Source organism: Phaethon aethereus (assembly GCF_964289735.1).
Source record: "Phaethon aethereus genome assembly, chromosome: 9".
NCBI lineage: Eukaryota > Metazoa > Chordata > Aves > Phaethontiformes > Phaethontidae > Phaethon > Phaethon aethereus.
The window spans coordinates 15,279,628-15,297,836 of NC_138585.1; the positions used below are offsets into that span (position 1 = coordinate 15,279,628).

The 18,209-nt window shown below is 47.9% G+C and overlaps 1 protein-coding gene across 1 annotated transcript in view; it reads left to right on the forward strand.

The window, feature by feature from the left end:
- Positions 1-18,209, forward strand: part of LOC309408068 (putative cation-transporting ATPase 13A5) — a gene marked incomplete at its 3' end in the record, with an annotated part of 34,470 nt that overhangs the window by 15,525 nt on the left and 736 nt on the right. The window contains 17 exon segments of the mRNA XM_082003783.1: positions 2,120-2,270; positions 3,542-3,625; positions 4,730-4,886; positions 6,316-6,433; positions 7,075-7,199; positions 7,363-7,526; positions 8,841-8,963; positions 9,768-9,847; positions 10,795-10,837; positions 11,688-11,797; positions 12,521-12,527; positions 12,531-12,617; positions 13,698-13,770; positions 14,366-14,540; positions 15,459-15,649; positions 16,939-17,027; positions 17,873-17,953. Of these exon segments, the coding sequence (XP_081859909.1) occupies positions 2,120-2,270; positions 3,542-3,625; positions 4,730-4,886; positions 6,316-6,433; positions 7,075-7,199; positions 7,363-7,526; positions 8,841-8,963; positions 9,768-9,847; positions 10,795-10,837; positions 11,688-11,797; positions 12,521-12,527; positions 12,531-12,617; positions 13,698-13,770; positions 14,366-14,540; positions 15,459-15,649; positions 16,939-17,027; positions 17,873-17,953 (1,858 nt within the window).

Genomic DNA, 18,209 nt, shown 5'->3' on the forward strand with positions numbered 1-18,209 from the left:
GGACTCCCTCAAACCCATGGCAGGTTCCATCTCAATTCTAAGCCCAAAGACCACTGAAATACTCAGGAAATAGCCATTATGTAAACATCAAACCTGACTGGATCCAGAATTATACTATTTAATTCGTATTACTGTAATACGATAACAGACTTCAGCTCTGCAGTGCCTGTTATGCTAAACGCAAAATATTAGTCTTCTGCAGTGGCCAGGACAATCACACCCCACATCTACTCCCAGGTTTTCATTAGTAGTTGTTAATATATCAGATACTTCAACACCACCGAGATAATCATGCCATATGAATGAAAGGATGAATTCATTGTGAGAGCAGAAAAGTCACATTCCAAATACTCCCTCAAAGGACAGAGAGAAAATTACTATCTGATGCAAATTAATGAGAAGAAATTAATATGTGTCAACCAATAAAATACTCTTCCAGTGGGAGCAAACCGCAGGTGCACAGTACAATCTCTTCTTGGCCCTCCTCCAGTGCATCAGGGAGGCCACTCTGAAGCGGCGCACGTTGAACGGGCTTGGAGCACACCGAAAGGCCGACAGCTTGCAGCGGTGCCAGAGTGATTTCCATGAAGGTAGCCTTGCAGGTAGTGTCTGCTCACATTGAGCAGCAGAACAAAACCGGATCCGTATATCAGAATAAATTCACGTAATTAAAAAATCCTCTGTAAGGTATCAAAACGTAAAGTGCTCTTTGTAGGCATGTCCCATTTGCACCCGGCTGGGAACCAGTGCTGGTGGCTGGCCAAAACGCAAGGAGGAGCTATTGCTGTCTGCGTTGATCTCATTAGCCTATTTGCCTAATTACTCTTTCTTAAATGTTCACATTTTTAAACATAGTGTAAGACTAGCTGTCAGCTAAGCTGAATGCTGCGAGGCAATGACTGTAAAGGAATTTCATTCAACTTACAAAATATCTTATTGTACATTTAATAGGATATAAATGTTTGTTGGGTTTATGTGATGTTTAGCAGTTTCACGGCGTCTCTCAAATATTAATTAATAAGCCAATTATGACCGGGCTGAGAATAAGGTATAATTTGCTGGAAACAGAATAGACTTTGATGGCCCAGAGGGACAACAGGTCCCAGATTCATTGTTCCTTTTAACACAGCTGCAAGCTGTCACGCTGCTCGCTTCCAGATTCATTTCAGTGCGCCTGTGTTAGTAACATGGGATGCTACTGGTGATCAAAGGTAAATAAAATCTATTTAAATTTCTCCTTAACATTCTAACCTAAATGGTAACAGGCTGTGTTGTGGTCTGGCAGACACATCTTGTCAGCCAGCCAGTTTCTTATGGAGGAACGTGTGTGTGTGATAAGAGAGGACTCTGAGAAATAACTTCCATGATGAAATTATAGAGCCTTCTCCCAGCCCAGTCTCACGTGTGTTCAGTCTGTACTGCAGTGACAAGGAAGGAATAAACCTCAAGGCTGTCCACAGAAAGAATTTGGGGCATGAATCTTTGATAGCGTGCCTTAGTGTAACTCAGTAGGAGTCAACCAACTTACCCTTTTTTAAAACCAAGGTGTGAGAGACAAGCATCTGGTGTCTGTGGCTGTGCAGATGTAAAATCTACAGCTGGAAGTGAAGGTCAGGCTCCTCGTGGCTCTCTCACGTCACTCCCAGTGGTGCTGAGTGGGCTGATGGTGCTTATCCACTCTGGTGGGTACACAGCACCAGCCCAAGCAGATGCACCCCCTTTCCATACTGCAGCTTCACAAATCTTCTCCTGGGGCACATTGCCAAACTTCTCGAGATCCCTGCTGCAAGTTGTTTCCTCTCTGATAGTGTCTTCTCTGCTTTGTCTAATCCCAAACTGCCATTGCCAAGCAGGAGTCCTGTGTCTGTGCCAGCCCCTCTGAGTGTTTTACTGTCTCAGTTACTTCACATCAAGTTGAACTCGTGCCAATTAATTATTGGGTACTTTCTGAATGCATCTGACCTGTTCATCAGCAGGATGGGTAGGACAGTGTGTTTCTTGCAGTTATTGGGCTCAGCTCCACCGAGTGCAGCAGGGCAGCACCTGTATGCACTAGATGAGGACTTGTGTCTCTGCATCCCCCTTATAAGCGGTTCCACTAACCTTCTCCTTTAATCAGGTTTCAGAAAATCCATAAGTTCCCATCCAGCACTCCTCTGCCCTGGGGACCTCTGTGCGGAGCCATGGCAAGCTGTCATTCACTGGTGGTTTTGGACAAGAAGATTCAGGGAGATCCGCTGGACCTGAAGATGTTTGAGGGCACACACTGGGTAAGGCGACTTGCATCCTCTGCACACATCTGAAGCATGGACACCCCCAGCCCAGCTCATGGGGATTAACTCACGAGTCAAGCTCAAATACATGCCTGTAGGGGAAACTCCTTTGGCAGTCCTGATCATAAGAGCTTGAATTTGCTCTGTTATTTTTACTAACCTCATGACAGATTTGCAGCACCGTGGCTGCTTTTTGATAGACCAGCAACCATTTTCCTTGGGGCTGCCTGCATTTGCTCTCTTAATTTGGAAACACTGGAGTGTAAGGAAGCAGAGGGGGAGCCTGGTTGGTGCTTGCTGGAAGCAAATGATCAGACCGCGCAATGTAGAGCGCAAGTCAGCCAAGGGATCGCGCAGGCAGGTTGTCACGTCCTTATGCCAAAGGCTGTTATCTCTGATTAGTAAAGGAACATCCCCGTGGAGAAACCAAGGCTGGAGCTTCCAGTTGATTGAACAACAAATCTCAGAGAGACCTGGGAAGAGATAAGAGATTGAGCCTCGGGGCTCATCTGTGGGGATAAAGAGTTGCTTGAGTGGGAGCAGGATGGAAGGAGGCATGAGAAGGAAAGTGGCTGCTCTTCTCCCTGCTATGTCCTAGCCTGGAGGGGTTCTGGGTCTCTCCAGTTAACTGCCTCATCATCTTTCCTCCTTCAACCTTTTGCTCAAGAGAGGTTAATCAATAAGTAAAACAGATGGCAGCTCTTTCTGCAGCACTGCGGGAAGGCATCAGGCTGCTGCTCGCTCCTGTGAAAGAGCGGGGCAGCAGCAGAGCCACATGGCAGCGACTACGAGGCTGAGTGAGCCTTGGCAGCAGGTAAAGTAACAGAGCTAGAGGGCTAAAAGCATCCTACACTGAAAAACACCACCCTGTTTCTGCACAGAACATCAGTGAGAGTCTTTTAAAAGCAGGAGGCTGGAAGATAAAACCAGCTAGAAAAGGATAATTATTTCTCTCTCCCTTCATCATTGATATGGCATTACATTTCTGTGGAACTTGCGTTTAGAGAAACCACAAAACTTGACACAGGTTTTTACTTTTATCAAGTCAAAGGACACAGGGACATGTAAGCTTCTGCTAAGGACAAGGCTGCAGGGTGGCTGTCGCTGACGACGTATAGGAAGACCTATCAGATCATAACAAAACACTTCTACAACTGGGTGCCAACAGTAAGGGGCACCCCCCCCCCCGCCCGTGTTGCTGCCCCTGCTTTAACAGACAGGTGTAAAGCAAAAAGAAAAAGTCAGAAATAATGCTTTTCCTTGTACAGGAGATAGAGGATTCCAGCACAGCTCAGGATGGGGCTGGTGCTCTTGACATCTGTGTTGTTAGACCGGGGTCAAAGGCCAGCAATGTAAGTCCAGCTCTTTCTGAGAATGAATATTGTGTGTTCTCAACCTGCAACATATGCAAACTCGTAGCACATGCACTATCCATTTACCTGAGCTAGTGGTTGCAAAATGCCTTTCAACCGCTCTTGGTACTGCGTTGCATCTTCCCCCAAAACACCCTGGAAGCATAGGACCAGAAAAGCAAATTCTGATTAAAGTGGAGATGCTGCTCTGAAGTGGCATCTAAAGCCCTTCACGTGCCTTAAAAGCTCCTCATTTCCAACTCCACTATTTGCGCTAATGAGAGGTACAGACTCTTCTGAGTCCTCACCCTGTAAAGCTGCTGGCAAAATGAAACTACACAATCAGTTTAAGTGGAAACTAATGCAGAGAGACCGTGTAAACAGAATGAATGTCTAAAGCATGAGTTCATCTGCAGGAGGGGGCAATGTGAGTAAGGACAAGGCATTACAGCTAGAAGCATGGACGTGGGTCCATGAGTCCTGCTGGTAATGGTCATGCAACCCCACTAGCAGATTTATCAGCATCACCCCAAAGCATGATGTTGTTTGCTTCACTCTTCTCCTTAAAAGTACACTTAGGAAGCTCCAGGTTTTGACAGCTGAAAAGCGTCATGTTTCGAGCCCAAATGTTGAACCAGCCAGCATCCTTCCTGGTGGAAGGAGTGTGATTTCTGCTAGCAATACCAGGAAGACAGTCCCATGGCAACAAGGAAATCAATCTTGTTTCTAGGATTGTTCTGTTCCCTTGGTAATGTCACTGTAACACGTCAAATTTCAGTTCCCAGGACTGTAAATGCAGGAATATTACATTAATATGTAGTTATTAAGAGAAAGAATGGGACAAAGCCTGGAAAACCAGTTAAATATAAAAGAAAAATAGTGAGATTCCTGGGAATTACACTGGGAAGACAGAGTTGCTGAGACTGTGTTTCCTAAACTTGCAATCAGTGATCTGATCCCATAGCCAGAAGGCAGCAAAAGTGAAATAATTTCCTATTAATAATAAATCACCTTAGCAAGAAAGCCTCAAAGCTGAAGTTCAGAACAGATTTGCTTTGTGTAATCAGTGACTCAGATAACATCTCACTTTCCTGACCTCTCCAGGCTCCCATGGAAGGAATAGCAATCCTACATCAATTTCCATTTTCTTCTGAGCTGCAGAGGATGTCTGTTGTTTCACAGAAAATCGGAGAGGAACAGTACGACCTGTATATGAAAGGAGCACCAGAAATAGTGTCCAGCTTCTGTAGACAAGAAACTGGTATAAAATTGGAAAAGGGCAACTTTACAGTGTTTATTTGGACTTAATCCAAACCAGAGTTTATGTTGGGACTCTAATCCTAAAAGGTTTTCAGCTCTCACTCTTCCCACTGGCAACACCGCAACTGCATGTGTATGACTCTTCCTGCAAGAAAGCCCTGGGCTTGTTAAATGTCATTAGTTAACACTACGAACAGGTTTTCGTTGCTTGTTTGTAAGTTAAAGACGCAGACAGCCCAACAGCTAGTGAAGTGTGCAGCCCAAGGTTCAGACCCTATACAACCCTTAGCTGACTTGCATCAGCTGAAGATACGGTACATAAATAATGTGGATATGTCAAGATACCCAGAGCAGATGTAGGATCAAGGTAATTGCATGTGTCACAGCAAGTGTGTTGTGCTCTACAAGTTGTTAAATTTCTTGCTAATTTATTGCCCTGTAAATTCAGCATTGAGTTACTGACCCAGCTTGCAAAGGCTTTAAATCTCAGCGATGGGAAACTTGCTGTGGACATGCAAATTACTGTTATTAAGGATAATTGGTATTAACACTTGAGCCAAGACTTCTGTCCTCTCTCTGCAAGTAAACATAAGCTTTTCTTTTTTGTATGTGAACAATATTATAGGCTTATACACAAATTTGTCTGCAAACTTGAAACTCGGGTCACAGTCACTGAATGCTTCAAAAGGTTGCCAAGAAAACACAGCACCAATGAATGGTCTGTGGGTCTGTGGTTTGTTACTTCAGATGGCACTGACCTGAAAACAGGTGAAAACAGTTTTGAGGGACAATGGAAAGATTTAGTTTAGAGCCACCTAAGATCTAATGACACAAACCTCCAAACAAGTCAACCTCAGCAAGAAAAATGTCTTCAAAATTATGTTCCACTTCCTCAGGTTTCTAAATAGCTCCTCTCAGCCTGTCTGATTGTTTCTATATTGATTACAGCTTAATGAATAATTAGGTACCGCACTGTAAATCTGTGATTGCAGTACATAATGACTACAAAGTACTGCAAAGTTAAAAGAAACCCTTTGCTTTCAGAGTCACGGGAATGATCAAAGAATTGAAAGTTTAGGATTTGGGAGAATTCTTACATTAAGGTATAAACATAAAAACAACTTCCTCAGTCAATCAGCATGTATGCAGTAAAGCTTAGGACAGAATTATGAAGTCAGTCATTTGTCCTCTGCCCAGTAATTCATCTTCTCTACCTGCACCTTAGCATGCATTTAAAAAGTATAAAACAGACACATAGATCGCTTATTTGAACAGTGAGTTACACAGCCTTGGTACAAACCAGCTGACTTCTATGAGAGGCCACAGTGCTGTAACTAAGACTATAAAGTGGTTTAAAGGACAGACATTTAGCCCTAGAAAAGCAATCAGCAAGGATATTCTAACCATGAAACATTATTTCCTGTAAACAGTCCCAGCTAATTTCTTAAAGGAGCTTAAGACGTACACAAGCCAAGGCTTCGGAGCCATCGCCCTGGCCCACAAAGTGCTAAACCCAGGCAAGGATGTAGACGTGAGCGACCTAGAGAGGTAAGGTGTGCTGATGAGCTGCCGGTACCGCTGTGGAGTTACTTTCCCATCTACTTGTTACAACCTGCCCCAAACTGACTGGCCCTGACCCAAACCTTCTCCTCCTCTCCTGCCAAAGGAAGCCTGTTGGGAAGCTGTACCATATAACACCTTCCTCTCAGCAGATGCTGATTACACTGTTAATTGCCTGCTTTACTGCTGCTCGTGCAAAGCTCATTGAGCTGAATTTCAGAATCTGTTATCAAAAGGTAATAAAAGCTGGTTATTGTGCTTTTATATGGTAATGGATTGGGACTGCAATAGAAATTCTGTATGCCATAATCTGTGGATTTCAGCCAGCCAGTTCCTGCAAATCCCTGTCCCTCTCGCTGGGCTTGCATCTCTGCTCCATTGCTGCTTCCTAGAGGCAGCAAGGTAGCAGATCAGCAGCGTGGCTGAAGCTACAGGAATGCTGGTGTTTGTTGAGCTCTGCTTGTCTTGAACTTGTGGCAGTTATGTTTCCCTGTGGAGCAGGCGTGTTTCCCACCAAGCATGGCTTTTCCGTTGAACAAACACTGCCGGGAGAGTCTTGCTTTCTGTGCAAGAGCGCACGTGTGCTTTTCCATGGGAAACAGCACATGCGTTTCTGTCGTTGCTCTGAGAGAGGAGGCAGAGTCTGGGCTGGTGTTCCTGGGCCTCCTGGTGCTGGAGAATGGCCTGAAGCCGGAGACAAAGCCCATTCTACGAGAGCTGACTGCCGCCCACATCAGGAGCGTCATGGTCACCGGTAGATTCCCCCCGGGCTCCTCCTGTGGCTGTGCTGGCTGCTGTGGGGCACAGGGGAGAGATTCACCCCTCCAGCATCCTCCGTTGCACATCCGTGGTCTCCACCTGGGCTGCCGCCGTGCTACGGCGGATGTGAGGAGCCTGCCTCTCCACTATCCTTGCAGGGGACAAGCTGCAGACAGCTGTCACGGTGGCCAGGAACGCGGGCATGATTCACATGGGCAGCAAAGTCATCCTCGTCAAAGCAAACGAACTGGAGGGCTCCACTCCAGCTTTCATTGCCTGGCGACTGGCAGAAGACAGCAAAGCAAACACAGCTGCTCTCCATGTAAGCACAGCCAAGGATGGCTGCTTTCGGGTGCCAGGGGGAATTAACGAGCTTTTAATGTCTAATTAATGTCTAATGTCCAGGCTCCCTAGGCCTGGAATCCTTGCTAAGGATTTGGAAGTAGCTCTGAGGAACAGAGGAAACCTGGAGGCTAGTTTGTATTTACTCCAGGGCATATAGAGGTGTGGTATGGACCATGAACCTGTTAGGGAGAAATAATTAATACAGTGGCTCTTTGCTCAGGGCAACATGCAAAATAGCTACTCAAATAACTGGCAAGGCTCTGCAGATGCAGTGACTGCCTCAATCACACTTGAAGTGTGCAGAATTAATGCAATTATACATACTGGTCTGCGTGACTATCTGCTGGACCAAATTTCACTGTCTAAAACAGCAGCCTGTGGCTCACAGGGATTAGTTACTGTCGCGGCCCGAAAGGAGTCGTTCAGGATGACCTCCTTGCCCGTGAGACCAACGACCAAGTTTGTGATCCCCCTGGACTGAATTAAGGTGAAACGACACCAGCCAACCAATTTAACAATTTAATAATACAAAATGCAAGGCATGAGGTTACATAAATGACTCAATGGCAACTACTCTAACTAAATAATTCAACTGAACGAACAAGTCCCCTACAGCACATCTTTTACACTTTGACAAAGAGAGGAGAGAGAAAGAGATAGCGAGGAGAGAGAGAAAGACAGCAAAGAAGATACCACCACCCGTGGATCCAGCGGCGTCCTGTTGGTCCTCTTGATGCTTCTTGGTGGTGGGGGTCCCCCTTTTTTCTTCTGATGATGTCATTTTTATACAGTCCCAGTCCCACCATCTCCGTCTGCACGCATATACAACAGGCTGATTCCAAGAAACTTCATGCATATGCAACAGGCTGATTCAATCAGGCAACGGCACCTCTGCAGACCTTGGTGTCTCCTCTCGCTGTATCTCTGCTCTGCAGGAGCCGGTCATTGCACAGGCACCATATCTCTGCTTTACAGGAACAGGTCCTTGCGCCTGCACCGTATCTCGGTCTTCTCTGGCGTCCACTCCATATTGAGGCATGTTCAAGCCGTTGTACCAAAAAAGGTGTGGGTTCCTCGGAACCGTGAAATGTTTAAGACAGAAATGGCATATTGGTCCGCCACAGTTACACATGGAAACACGGCTAGAAATCACGTACTGCCAGGCGTGAAGTTTTACAAAAGGATGCTGCAGAAGGCTGTATCCCTGGTTGCCTGGTGGGAGACTGATGAGGTGGAAGTGAAATGGCATGTTATTACCTCAGCCTGAGAATAAACGCTGTCTTATTTCTAGGAGGTATGTGCTAATACAGAGGAAAAGATCACCTTGGAAGGAGAAACCTGCAACTACCATTTTGCAATGAATGGAAAGTCCTATCAGGTTGTTACAAAGCACTTCTACAACTTGCTGCCAAAAGTAAGTTCAGAGGAAACAAAGCCCTTACTTGCTCTCCCTGTTTTGTTAAGTGGTGGTGGTGTTCCAGCCGAGAGAGGTGTTTTTCTGCCGGTAGCTGTAGCGTTGTCACTTCACGTTTTGACAACTCCGGGCAGCCTCCCACCATGCCTCAGGTTTAACACAAACAGCTTGCTTTCAGCATCTTCTAAGACCTCACGTGACAGGGGTGGCTGTGGTGCTGCGAGCAGCTGCACAGTGGAGTTACTCCATGGTCACCTTCCCAATTTCAGTTTAATTAAAACCGCGAACCCCATTCCTACGTACCACTACCATAGCTGGCAATGGCCTCTGCTCAGCAGGGGCATCAGGAACACGAAATCCCCATGTCTAGCAGTGGAAGTCTTCAACTCCTGTCACCCAGTCCATAAAATAGCTTGGTGCTGGGACAGATTTTGGGATTTTATACTCCCTGGTCAGATTTTCAGGTAGGAGAAACCTCAGGCTGAGCCGTGTTATTGCTACTGTCCTCAACCATCTGCCCTGCACTTGGGAAACACTTACACCACCTCGCTGCTCCAAAGGCTGCTGCAGAGCACGTGGTGGTCGCTGGCTTCCTGGCACCTCCGGCAGAGCCGGCAGCGCAGAATACAGGGCAGGATAAATCTGATGTTAGAGGAAACCTGAACCCTAAAGGTGGCAAAACCATGGTAGGGTTTGGGAGACAGGATTAGAGGGTTTTGTGAGTGTCAAGGCACGTGTCAGGGAGGCCTGATCCTGCCTCGGTGGGAGGATGGAGGCAAAGCAGCCTGTTGCTCACTCTTGCAGATACTGGTGAACGCAACCGCCCTTGCTAGGATGTCTCCTGGCCAGAAGTCCAGCCTTGTTGAAGAGTTTCAGAAGCTCAAGTAAGGTTCTCTTGTTCTCTTCTTGAACCAAACCAGTAACAGGTTTTCTTTGGAGTGTGATGGTCCCAGCTAGTGCTGCTCCAGGCCCATCTTTCTGGCCCTCCCTTCCTCCACACGCGGCTCCTGTTCGTATTCTCTGTGGCCGCCTTCCCCGCCGCTCCCCTGCAGGGATCCCTCTGCATCGGGAGTACCGGCACCCCTCGCCAGACTCGGCCGCGGCTTCTCGCCGGTGCACTGCGGAAGGCAGCGTTAAATGAGGCTGAGATAAAAATACAGAGGCAGACCCTGCACATACAAGTACCCCCCCACCCCCAGCAACTCCCGCGTGGCTGCTGCGGCTGCAAAGCTGAAATCACCCAAAGATGCTCCTTCAGGGCCCCCAAAGGAATGTTTCCACCTCCAAACAGGACTCACACGAACTATGGCTATTGCTTGCTAAGCACAAACAAGACGTGATATCTTTCTGGAAAAGAAACGGTTAATTATTGGTTATGAGGCCCTTCCTTTGGGGATGAAATTCCCTGCCTTCTCAGAGGGGCCTCGTGTGTGGTGGTTTGGGAGCTGCTCTGTTATTTCATTAGTTTCTGTGTCTTTGGGTCTGCAAAGATAGTCGAGGAGAAAATGCTGATAAAAACCAAGCTGCAGCCCTGGGAGCTGCTGCAAACGCACACGCTTCTCCCTTTCTGGGGCCCCTGGTACCAAGGGGAAAACACTGGAACAAAGTGGCAGCATTCCCTTTCCCGGTACAGTCTCTTTCAAAACTTAATCCTAATTTGGCTCCATGCACTTTGACCCAACCTCTCCCCACATACAACTTGTCCTCTGGAAACAGCCGCCACCTTCTCCAGGGCCAACACGAGTCCCTGCTCTGGTGTGCCGGTGGGTGCTCCACCATGGGATCAGCTGCGTGCAAGGCTTACGCATTGTCCTCCTTCTTCCTCCATCAGTTACTACGTGGGTATGTGCGGTTATGGTGCCAACGACTGCGGGGTACGTAGGAGCTCATCTCCCGTTCTTGCTAGATTTCATCCCTTGCAACCTAAGGAGCGCTGCGACGAGAGGCTGCCCCACACCACTTGTCACCAGTGTTTCCCAAGTTAGCCCGTGGGTACACTTGGTCAGTGTGTCACTGTAAAATACTATCTACATGCATTTTTTTATGCTAACATACACAATAATGGAGGATTACTGTTTCGCTGTTTTTTCCCCAGAAATAGGGGCAAGAGACTTTCTTACACATTTCTTACACAACTGTAAATTTGAGGGTCTTAGCCTTAAAAATAATAATTATGATATATATTTATTATATGTCATACCTAGTATATTATATACAATATAGTTATATTATTACAAATATGTTATCATAATATAATTGTGTAAGAGTACATTAGCTTGCTTTATAAAAGTTGTCCACAGCCCACTCCTGACACTAAACCAGGGGTGACAAAGCCAGGTTACAGGAAGCTCATAAGAGAGCAATAAAAGAAGTATGAACAGGAGATTGAAAGGAATAGAAAGAGGATAAAATGCTGATTTAAATACTTTAGCAGACTGTTTAACAGGAGAGGTGTGCACAAACTCCAGTGTGGGAAACAACATACAGGGTGGTTCAAAGGATTGTAAATGGCTATAATGGGATTAAATGAACAAAAGAAAGAGTTAAGCTCCAGGGAAGGGAAGATATCTGGAAAATTAAATCAGCTGGGCCACAGAATAGAGGAAGATCACTTACAAAGGACACCTGAAGCAAAACTTGTAAAGCACCAGTAAACATGCTGCATGGGGTGGGAGGGGTAGGTGGGTGGCTGTCTCTCCATCTTCTGACTCTCATGGATTTCAGGCTTTGAAAATGGCCCATGCAGGGATATCCCTGTCAGAGCAGGAGGCATCTGTGGCCTTGCCTTTCACCTCCCAAATGCCCAACATCCAGCGTGTGCCGGAGCTGATCAGGTGAGTTTGCTGGGTGCCGCGCTGGTGCAGTCGCGGGGTGCTGCTGCCGGCTCTGAGCTCGGTGCGTGGGCGTGCACTGCCCTCAAAGGTGCTGATAAACCAAACCTCGCTCCTCAGTAACTATGTAAATACAGCAGAAGGGGTTTTGAAGGGGTTTTGATCCTCAAATTCCAGTGCTGGGAGGTTTTTTTGTGGTTTTAGGAGAACATTGCCCATGGTGGCTGATATTTTTGCAACAGGTACAGCAGGAGTGTCACGTGAAAGGGCAGGTATTACAGTGGCCACAGAATAGATTTGCTTGTCATTAATTTAAAATATCGATATCCATGTGCTGCCCACGGTTGTGGAGCAGCCAGTGATAACGCCATTTAACCAAATTTATGCAAAGATAATTGCCTGTTTGTGTAGAAATGTGCTTGGTTCCCAAAACTGTTGAGCAAATTAGTAATGAAAAAGCAACAGCAGCTTAATCCAGGTATTAAAATTGTTGCTGCAGAATAAAACCAAAGCAAGAAAACACTGCAGACGAAGGGTAGTTAAGTGGCTCTGCAGTATCTTAAGGCCAAAACATTTGTCTATGGAATTTGAACTGTTTTCTATTCTTCTTAGGGATCCTAAACAAAAGGAGTTACCCTCCTTAAAAACAGAAACCATCTGTAGCACTAAACCCACAGTACTGTAGCTGTAAGTGGGGTTTTTAGCTTTGTTGTGTGTTTTGAGCAGGGAAGGTTGAGCTGCGTTGGTTGCTTCCTTCGCTGTGGTTAAATACCTGACCCTTTATGGCCTGATTCAGCTTGTTGGTACCGCTCTGCTGTTTTGGGTAAGTGTCTCATGCCCATCTTTGATCAGTATGTTGTGCTCACCGTATGTTTTTATCTCTAGTGGTATTACTCGGCAGGGAAGAAAAGGCAGAGAGGGCTTCAAGGAATAACAAAGATGTGAAAAGCTGGGTAATTACTGGCAGGGGGTAGATTGGTTGTAGGGACCCCCAGAATCGGGGAAAAAGCCCGGTGATAAAACTTCATCTCTTCTAAAAAGAAGAAGGGGAATTAGAAGTGGGGGAGTCCTGCCTTAGCTGGGTGGTGGAGGCCCAGGAGCAAGACTTGTAAGATGGGGGCTTTGGGGGAGCAGCTGCCTCTCTCTGCTGGAAAAAAAGCTTGACAAAGGAGTGAGTGTTTCAGGCAGATGAAGGAGGGTAGTTAAGGAAGAATTACCATTGTGTATCACCAGTATGTGATAAATCCTCTAAAATTTTAACATATAAAAAGAAAAACAGTGAAGGAAATTCATGTATGGATTTACTCTGGGCCACCTCTCTGGCCTCAGTTCCTGCACATCTTCTGTTACATATGATGTATAATACAATTTGGCTTCTGTGCGCAGTCCCGCAGAGGGTGAGGGGCAGAAAGCAAAGTCAGCTGCTGTGAATCTGCAAGGTACAGCCGAGGCTTGGTGGCAGAGGGGGGCTGCTGGTGGGTCACTGCCTGGGGACAGCTGCCCCAACCACTAGTGTGGGCACACCAACTTTGTCCATGTCCCTGCTACCCGAAGACATTTCAAACCTGGCACAAAGTGAAGCTCTGGCTGACATTGGTATTACTGTGGGCTAAGGGTGTGTGATCTGATCCAAGCGGTCCAAGGGGCATTGGTATCTGCCAGGAGAAGGGTGGAAAAAACATTCAAATGCCACATTAAAATGCTGAGTTGCCCACAAGTGCTATAAATTAGCAAGGGGTGACAGCTGGCAAGCTGGGCTTGCTAGTCCGCACAGGGTTGCATCAGGGCTGTGAGGCTGCTGTTGCTGGCATGACATTGCTCCGAAATAGTTTCGGATGCTACAGTTTGCAACGTCAAAGTTGTCATTGGTTCTCAGGTGGTGCCACCTTTGTTTTTGTTCCAGCAACTGCAACTCTTTGGGAATCACCAATATTTGATACAAGATGTCATCATTACCCTTCCGGTTTGCTTAACAAGTAAGCAGCTCGGGGAAGCCAGCTGTGTCAGTCTGAGAGCCTGAGTGTAAATAGTTGACTTCATTTCCCAATAAAAATTAAAATGAGAAGCCAAGTTCTCCTGTGAGTAACATCATAACCATTGATGCTAGACCAATTCCTAGGGCCCAGGGTGTGGGATTCGGCTTATAGTCCTTTGCAAACACAGCTGCAGAACTCTGTGTGTAACCAGTAGGGTTTGGGCGCGAGACTCGACTAGAAGACGAGAAGTTGCTCTGGTGGCTGCTAGTGGGGCTCAGGCAGCATACTTTAGCTCATGGCTCTCCTGTGCCTTGACCCAGTACAGCTCTTAGACTCCCATGGAGATCTGCATGGATGGGATGATATTCCTCATCTTCTCTGTGTGTTTTCCTGAGGGGGGGATTCAGAGGATGTTCAGGTGGAAAATAGTGGAGATCAAAGCTGGTTCTTGCCTGCTTATTAGGGCCAGGCTCACAGCTTTCACCTGTGATGGGCAGAAGGGTGTCTGTGTGTGGTTCTGCCTGCCCAGCAAACGCAGAGGGATGCTGGTGGGCTGGGCTGCCACAGACTGCAAATGCCTCCCGTTTCTCTCCAGTGAGCCTGACTGAAGCCTTTCCAAAGCTGGCACCTTATCACCCTCCTGGCCAGCTCATCTCTCCTCCCTTGCTTCTCTCCATCACCCTCAACGTGTGCTTTACCGTAGTCATGCAAACCTGTGGCTTCCTTCTGGTGAAGCAGCAGCCCTGGTACGTAGTGCTGGCCGGCCAGAGGCGAGTCCCTCGTTTTCTCTCTCATCTGCAGCTTTCAGATCACGTTGCTGCTGTGTGCGGGGGATGGACGCTCCAGCCTCGCCGTGGCGAGGACCCGAGTGGGACAATCCCCCCCCCAGCTGTGTGTATACTCAGCAGAGTGTTGCCAAGACAAAACTGAGTTGCTGCAGATGCCACACAGCAACCTAGAGGGCCAGCCCGAGGGCTAACGCACGCGTGCTTTTCCAGGGCCTCCTTGGAAGCACGGATGGCGCTGCCCGTCTGGGAACGTGGGAGAAGTGGCGGGTGGCCATCCCCATCGCGGCGAGGCGGTGCCGGGGCTCGGGGTGCCAGCGGCTTGAGCCGGCCTCCCTCCGCTCCCCGGGGCCCGGCCGCACGGCTCCTCCAGGAAATAAACAGCCCTGGGGCCAGGTTTTTCTGGAATCCAACTTGGCTTAAAGAAGGGTTGCGAGGTCGGAAGCCGGCTTGTTTCTGGGTTTGTCAAAGGTAAAACGTCTCTCTCTGTATTCCGGAGCTGAATTGTATGATATCTGTAATATAATATATATATTAATGACCAGCATACCATCACGCAGAAGTGAACCGTCGGGCAGCGAGGTGTTTCAGTGGGGATGCTGCTGGGTGCCAGGGCTCAGCTGGGGCCGTTTCGCCGCGGCTGCACAGATGCATCACAGGGCGAGCGTGCAGGCAGCTGGGGCACGCATCTCATAGCCATGTCTACTGAACACTGCTATCGTCGGCCACTTGAGAGCCAAGATTTTGGCACAAACCAGAAAATTAAGCTGAGGCTTTTGTTTTGCTTTTTAAAATGTGGTTTTCACTCCTGTAGACAGTGGGTTGGAAAGAAAGGGGAATTGCTGTTTGCAGCTCCCTGTTGCTGGGGAGCGCAGGAACAAAATGCTGGGTGTTACCTTACAGACATTGCTCTCCAGGGAACCAGACCATGTCGCCCACCAGCCCAGGGGGAAACGGTACCAGCAGCGGTGCCCAGAGCACTGTCCTCAGTTACGAAGACACTACACTGTGGCCACTGTCTTCTATCAACTGCATCATTGTGGCCTTCGTCTTTTCCAAGGGAAAGCCCTTCCAGAAGCCCATCTACACCAACCGTGAGTAGAGCTGGGATGACACGTGCTCCACAGACTCATTCCTGCCCCAACGTAACCCTGGCAGAAGAGGCTGCTAGGGAAGTGGTGCTGTCGATTTTTCTGTACACACACCAGTGACTGGCGTGTAAAATAACTGTTGGTGTATGTGAGCTGCTCCATTTCTAAAAAAGCTGCTGCTTCTTCCTACTTCTCCAGTTCTAAAAAAGCTCAGTGAGCACTGCTTATGTTACCTTCTTCCTGGAGGTAAGAAGCAGCAGAGCTGAAAAAGGAGACTGTATCTTGTTTTGGAAAATGTGTGCTTTCCAGAAGGTGATGGGCTGGATTTAGAGCAGAACGTGTATTATTGTGAACGCAGAGTGTGTATAAGGATCAGATATATTATTTTGAAATGCACACATCAAAAAGAGTTCCTCTGAGATTCAGAGTCTTACTTTGCCTGACTTCCATTCCTAGAGATGAGAGAGAAAAACATGTGATAATATCACTGTTAAAATCCTCTCACAATAACCTTTCTTTTTCTGTTTGATTTTTGCCGGGGTGATTTAGCCCTTCTAGCCATCAGTTGACTGATAGCTCCTTTGCAATTGCAGCTCATGGATGAGAGGGCAGGACTTTGCTTAAACGTAGCAGAGTTGATTTTGTTAGGTATCTTGTTAAAAGGCAAGTCCCAAACCCATTTCAGAGAGCATTGATCATCTGCAGATGACAGGTGAGACCGGAAACATGCTGCCCTGCAAGCAGCCGGGCTGAGACGGGACAGAGGACTCTCTGACCTCCTGCTCCTTTGGAAGAGGATGCAAGGCCAGACAAACCCTTCCTATGGAAGGCGCAGGTATAGCCCACCTTTGCACCTTCTCGGTCGCAGAAGCACCCAGCCCTCCCTGGGAGGGCAGCCCACAAGAACAAGCAGCCTCCGCTGATGCCTGACATCCAGGCGTACGGCTGAGCACACGGAGGAGCGAGCGCAGGAGAAGGGATGCTGCTGTGGCTTACAGCAGTGCCCTTTCGAGGCAGTTTTCTGTGGTTGTATATCAGAATCAGAACAGGCCAAATCAGTTGTGCAAAAAACCGCAGCGTAGGTGGTGAGCTTTGCAACAGGCTGCTGGGCTGTAACTCCTCTAGTTGCAATTCCACAGCTGCTGTTCTTTTAGGGGGGGAAAAAAGAGAAAGGCATTTTACACCATGGCAATTTTACAGCATTAGCATTTGGGGCTCCTGTCAGTATATTTGCAGAGTTTGGTCACCAAACACCCTCCTTCCCAGGGCCAGAAATGCTCTTCTTTCCCTAGATGTATTTTCAATCCTCCTGGCCCTCCAGCTTGCAATCTGCCTCTTCTTCTTCTTCGCCAGCATCGACACTGTATACAGTGGCATGCAGGTAAGTGCAAACAGAATGTGCATTTCTGTTTCACGCCACATATTTTGCTGGCCCTTTACCTAAGAGTAGAGAGCAGAAGCTACAGCTACGGTCATCTTGGAAGTGCATTTGCTGATCTGATGCTGACTGCGCAGTCCTTTGGATCTTCTCTAACATCCTTTTGACAAGCGCTTGATTAATGAGGTAGCCCTCCTCTCCTCTAAAAACTGGGCGGCAGCAGGGAGAAGAAAAAGTGCTTACAGCTTGCTGAGATTTTCTTCTTAACAGAAAAGCACAATAGGGTGGATTGTGGATTTGCTTGTTGGCTGGAGAAGGGAGTGGGCAGGGATTGCTGCTGCCCCCCCGCCCCGGAGCACCATGAGCTCACACGGGGACGCGGCCGCCTCGTCCCTCCCGGGCGCTCAGCCAGGGCACAGTGCAGGCAGCTGCCTCCGGCTGCGCTGCCAGGGCCGGGAATGTCTGCGCCCTGCTCCTCGTCCCCGGCCATCCTGCGTGGGACGGACTCGGGTGGAGGCCTGGTGTTAGGCACACAGAGGGAGAGGAGCGGCACGTTGTGCATTAGCTGCAGCTCCCCAGAAGCATTTGGGCACCAGATCCTGCCCCAGGCACCTGACCTGCAGGTTTCAGCAGTAGTTTAAGTAGCTGAGGTGAGTTGGGCAGCCCAGTGCCATGGGGAATGGGGCATCAAACTTCCCAAGATGTCTGTGACAAGGAATTACTGTCACTTCCTACTGCCTCCTCCATGCTTCCTACTGGGAAAATGTTAGCTTCTCAAATCATTAGGAACAGATGCGAATCTTGGCAAGGCATTTAAACCTAATTGCTGTTCATGTCTTTTCCAACAGTTTCTTTGCACTCCCGTGATCTGGAGAGTTTACATCTTACTGATGCTCTTGGTCACCTTCTGCGTATCTTTTTTAACAGAGGTGAGTGCATTTGTTTACTGCCTGCTCCCCCAGGGTGAATAGAAGCGGTGCCTGCTCGTTCTTCCCCCTTTGCAGCCACGCTCTCCTCCTGCGGAAGCATAAACCTTCAGGCTTTCCCCCCACACCCTTAAGACTCAATGTGTGTCAATCAAATCCATTTTATGCAGCACCAGAGATGATTTAGACCACATTTCTGAAGCCTTCAGAGAGAGAGAAAGAGCGAGCTGAAGTGCAGCAGCCTGGGAGCAGCCCGCTG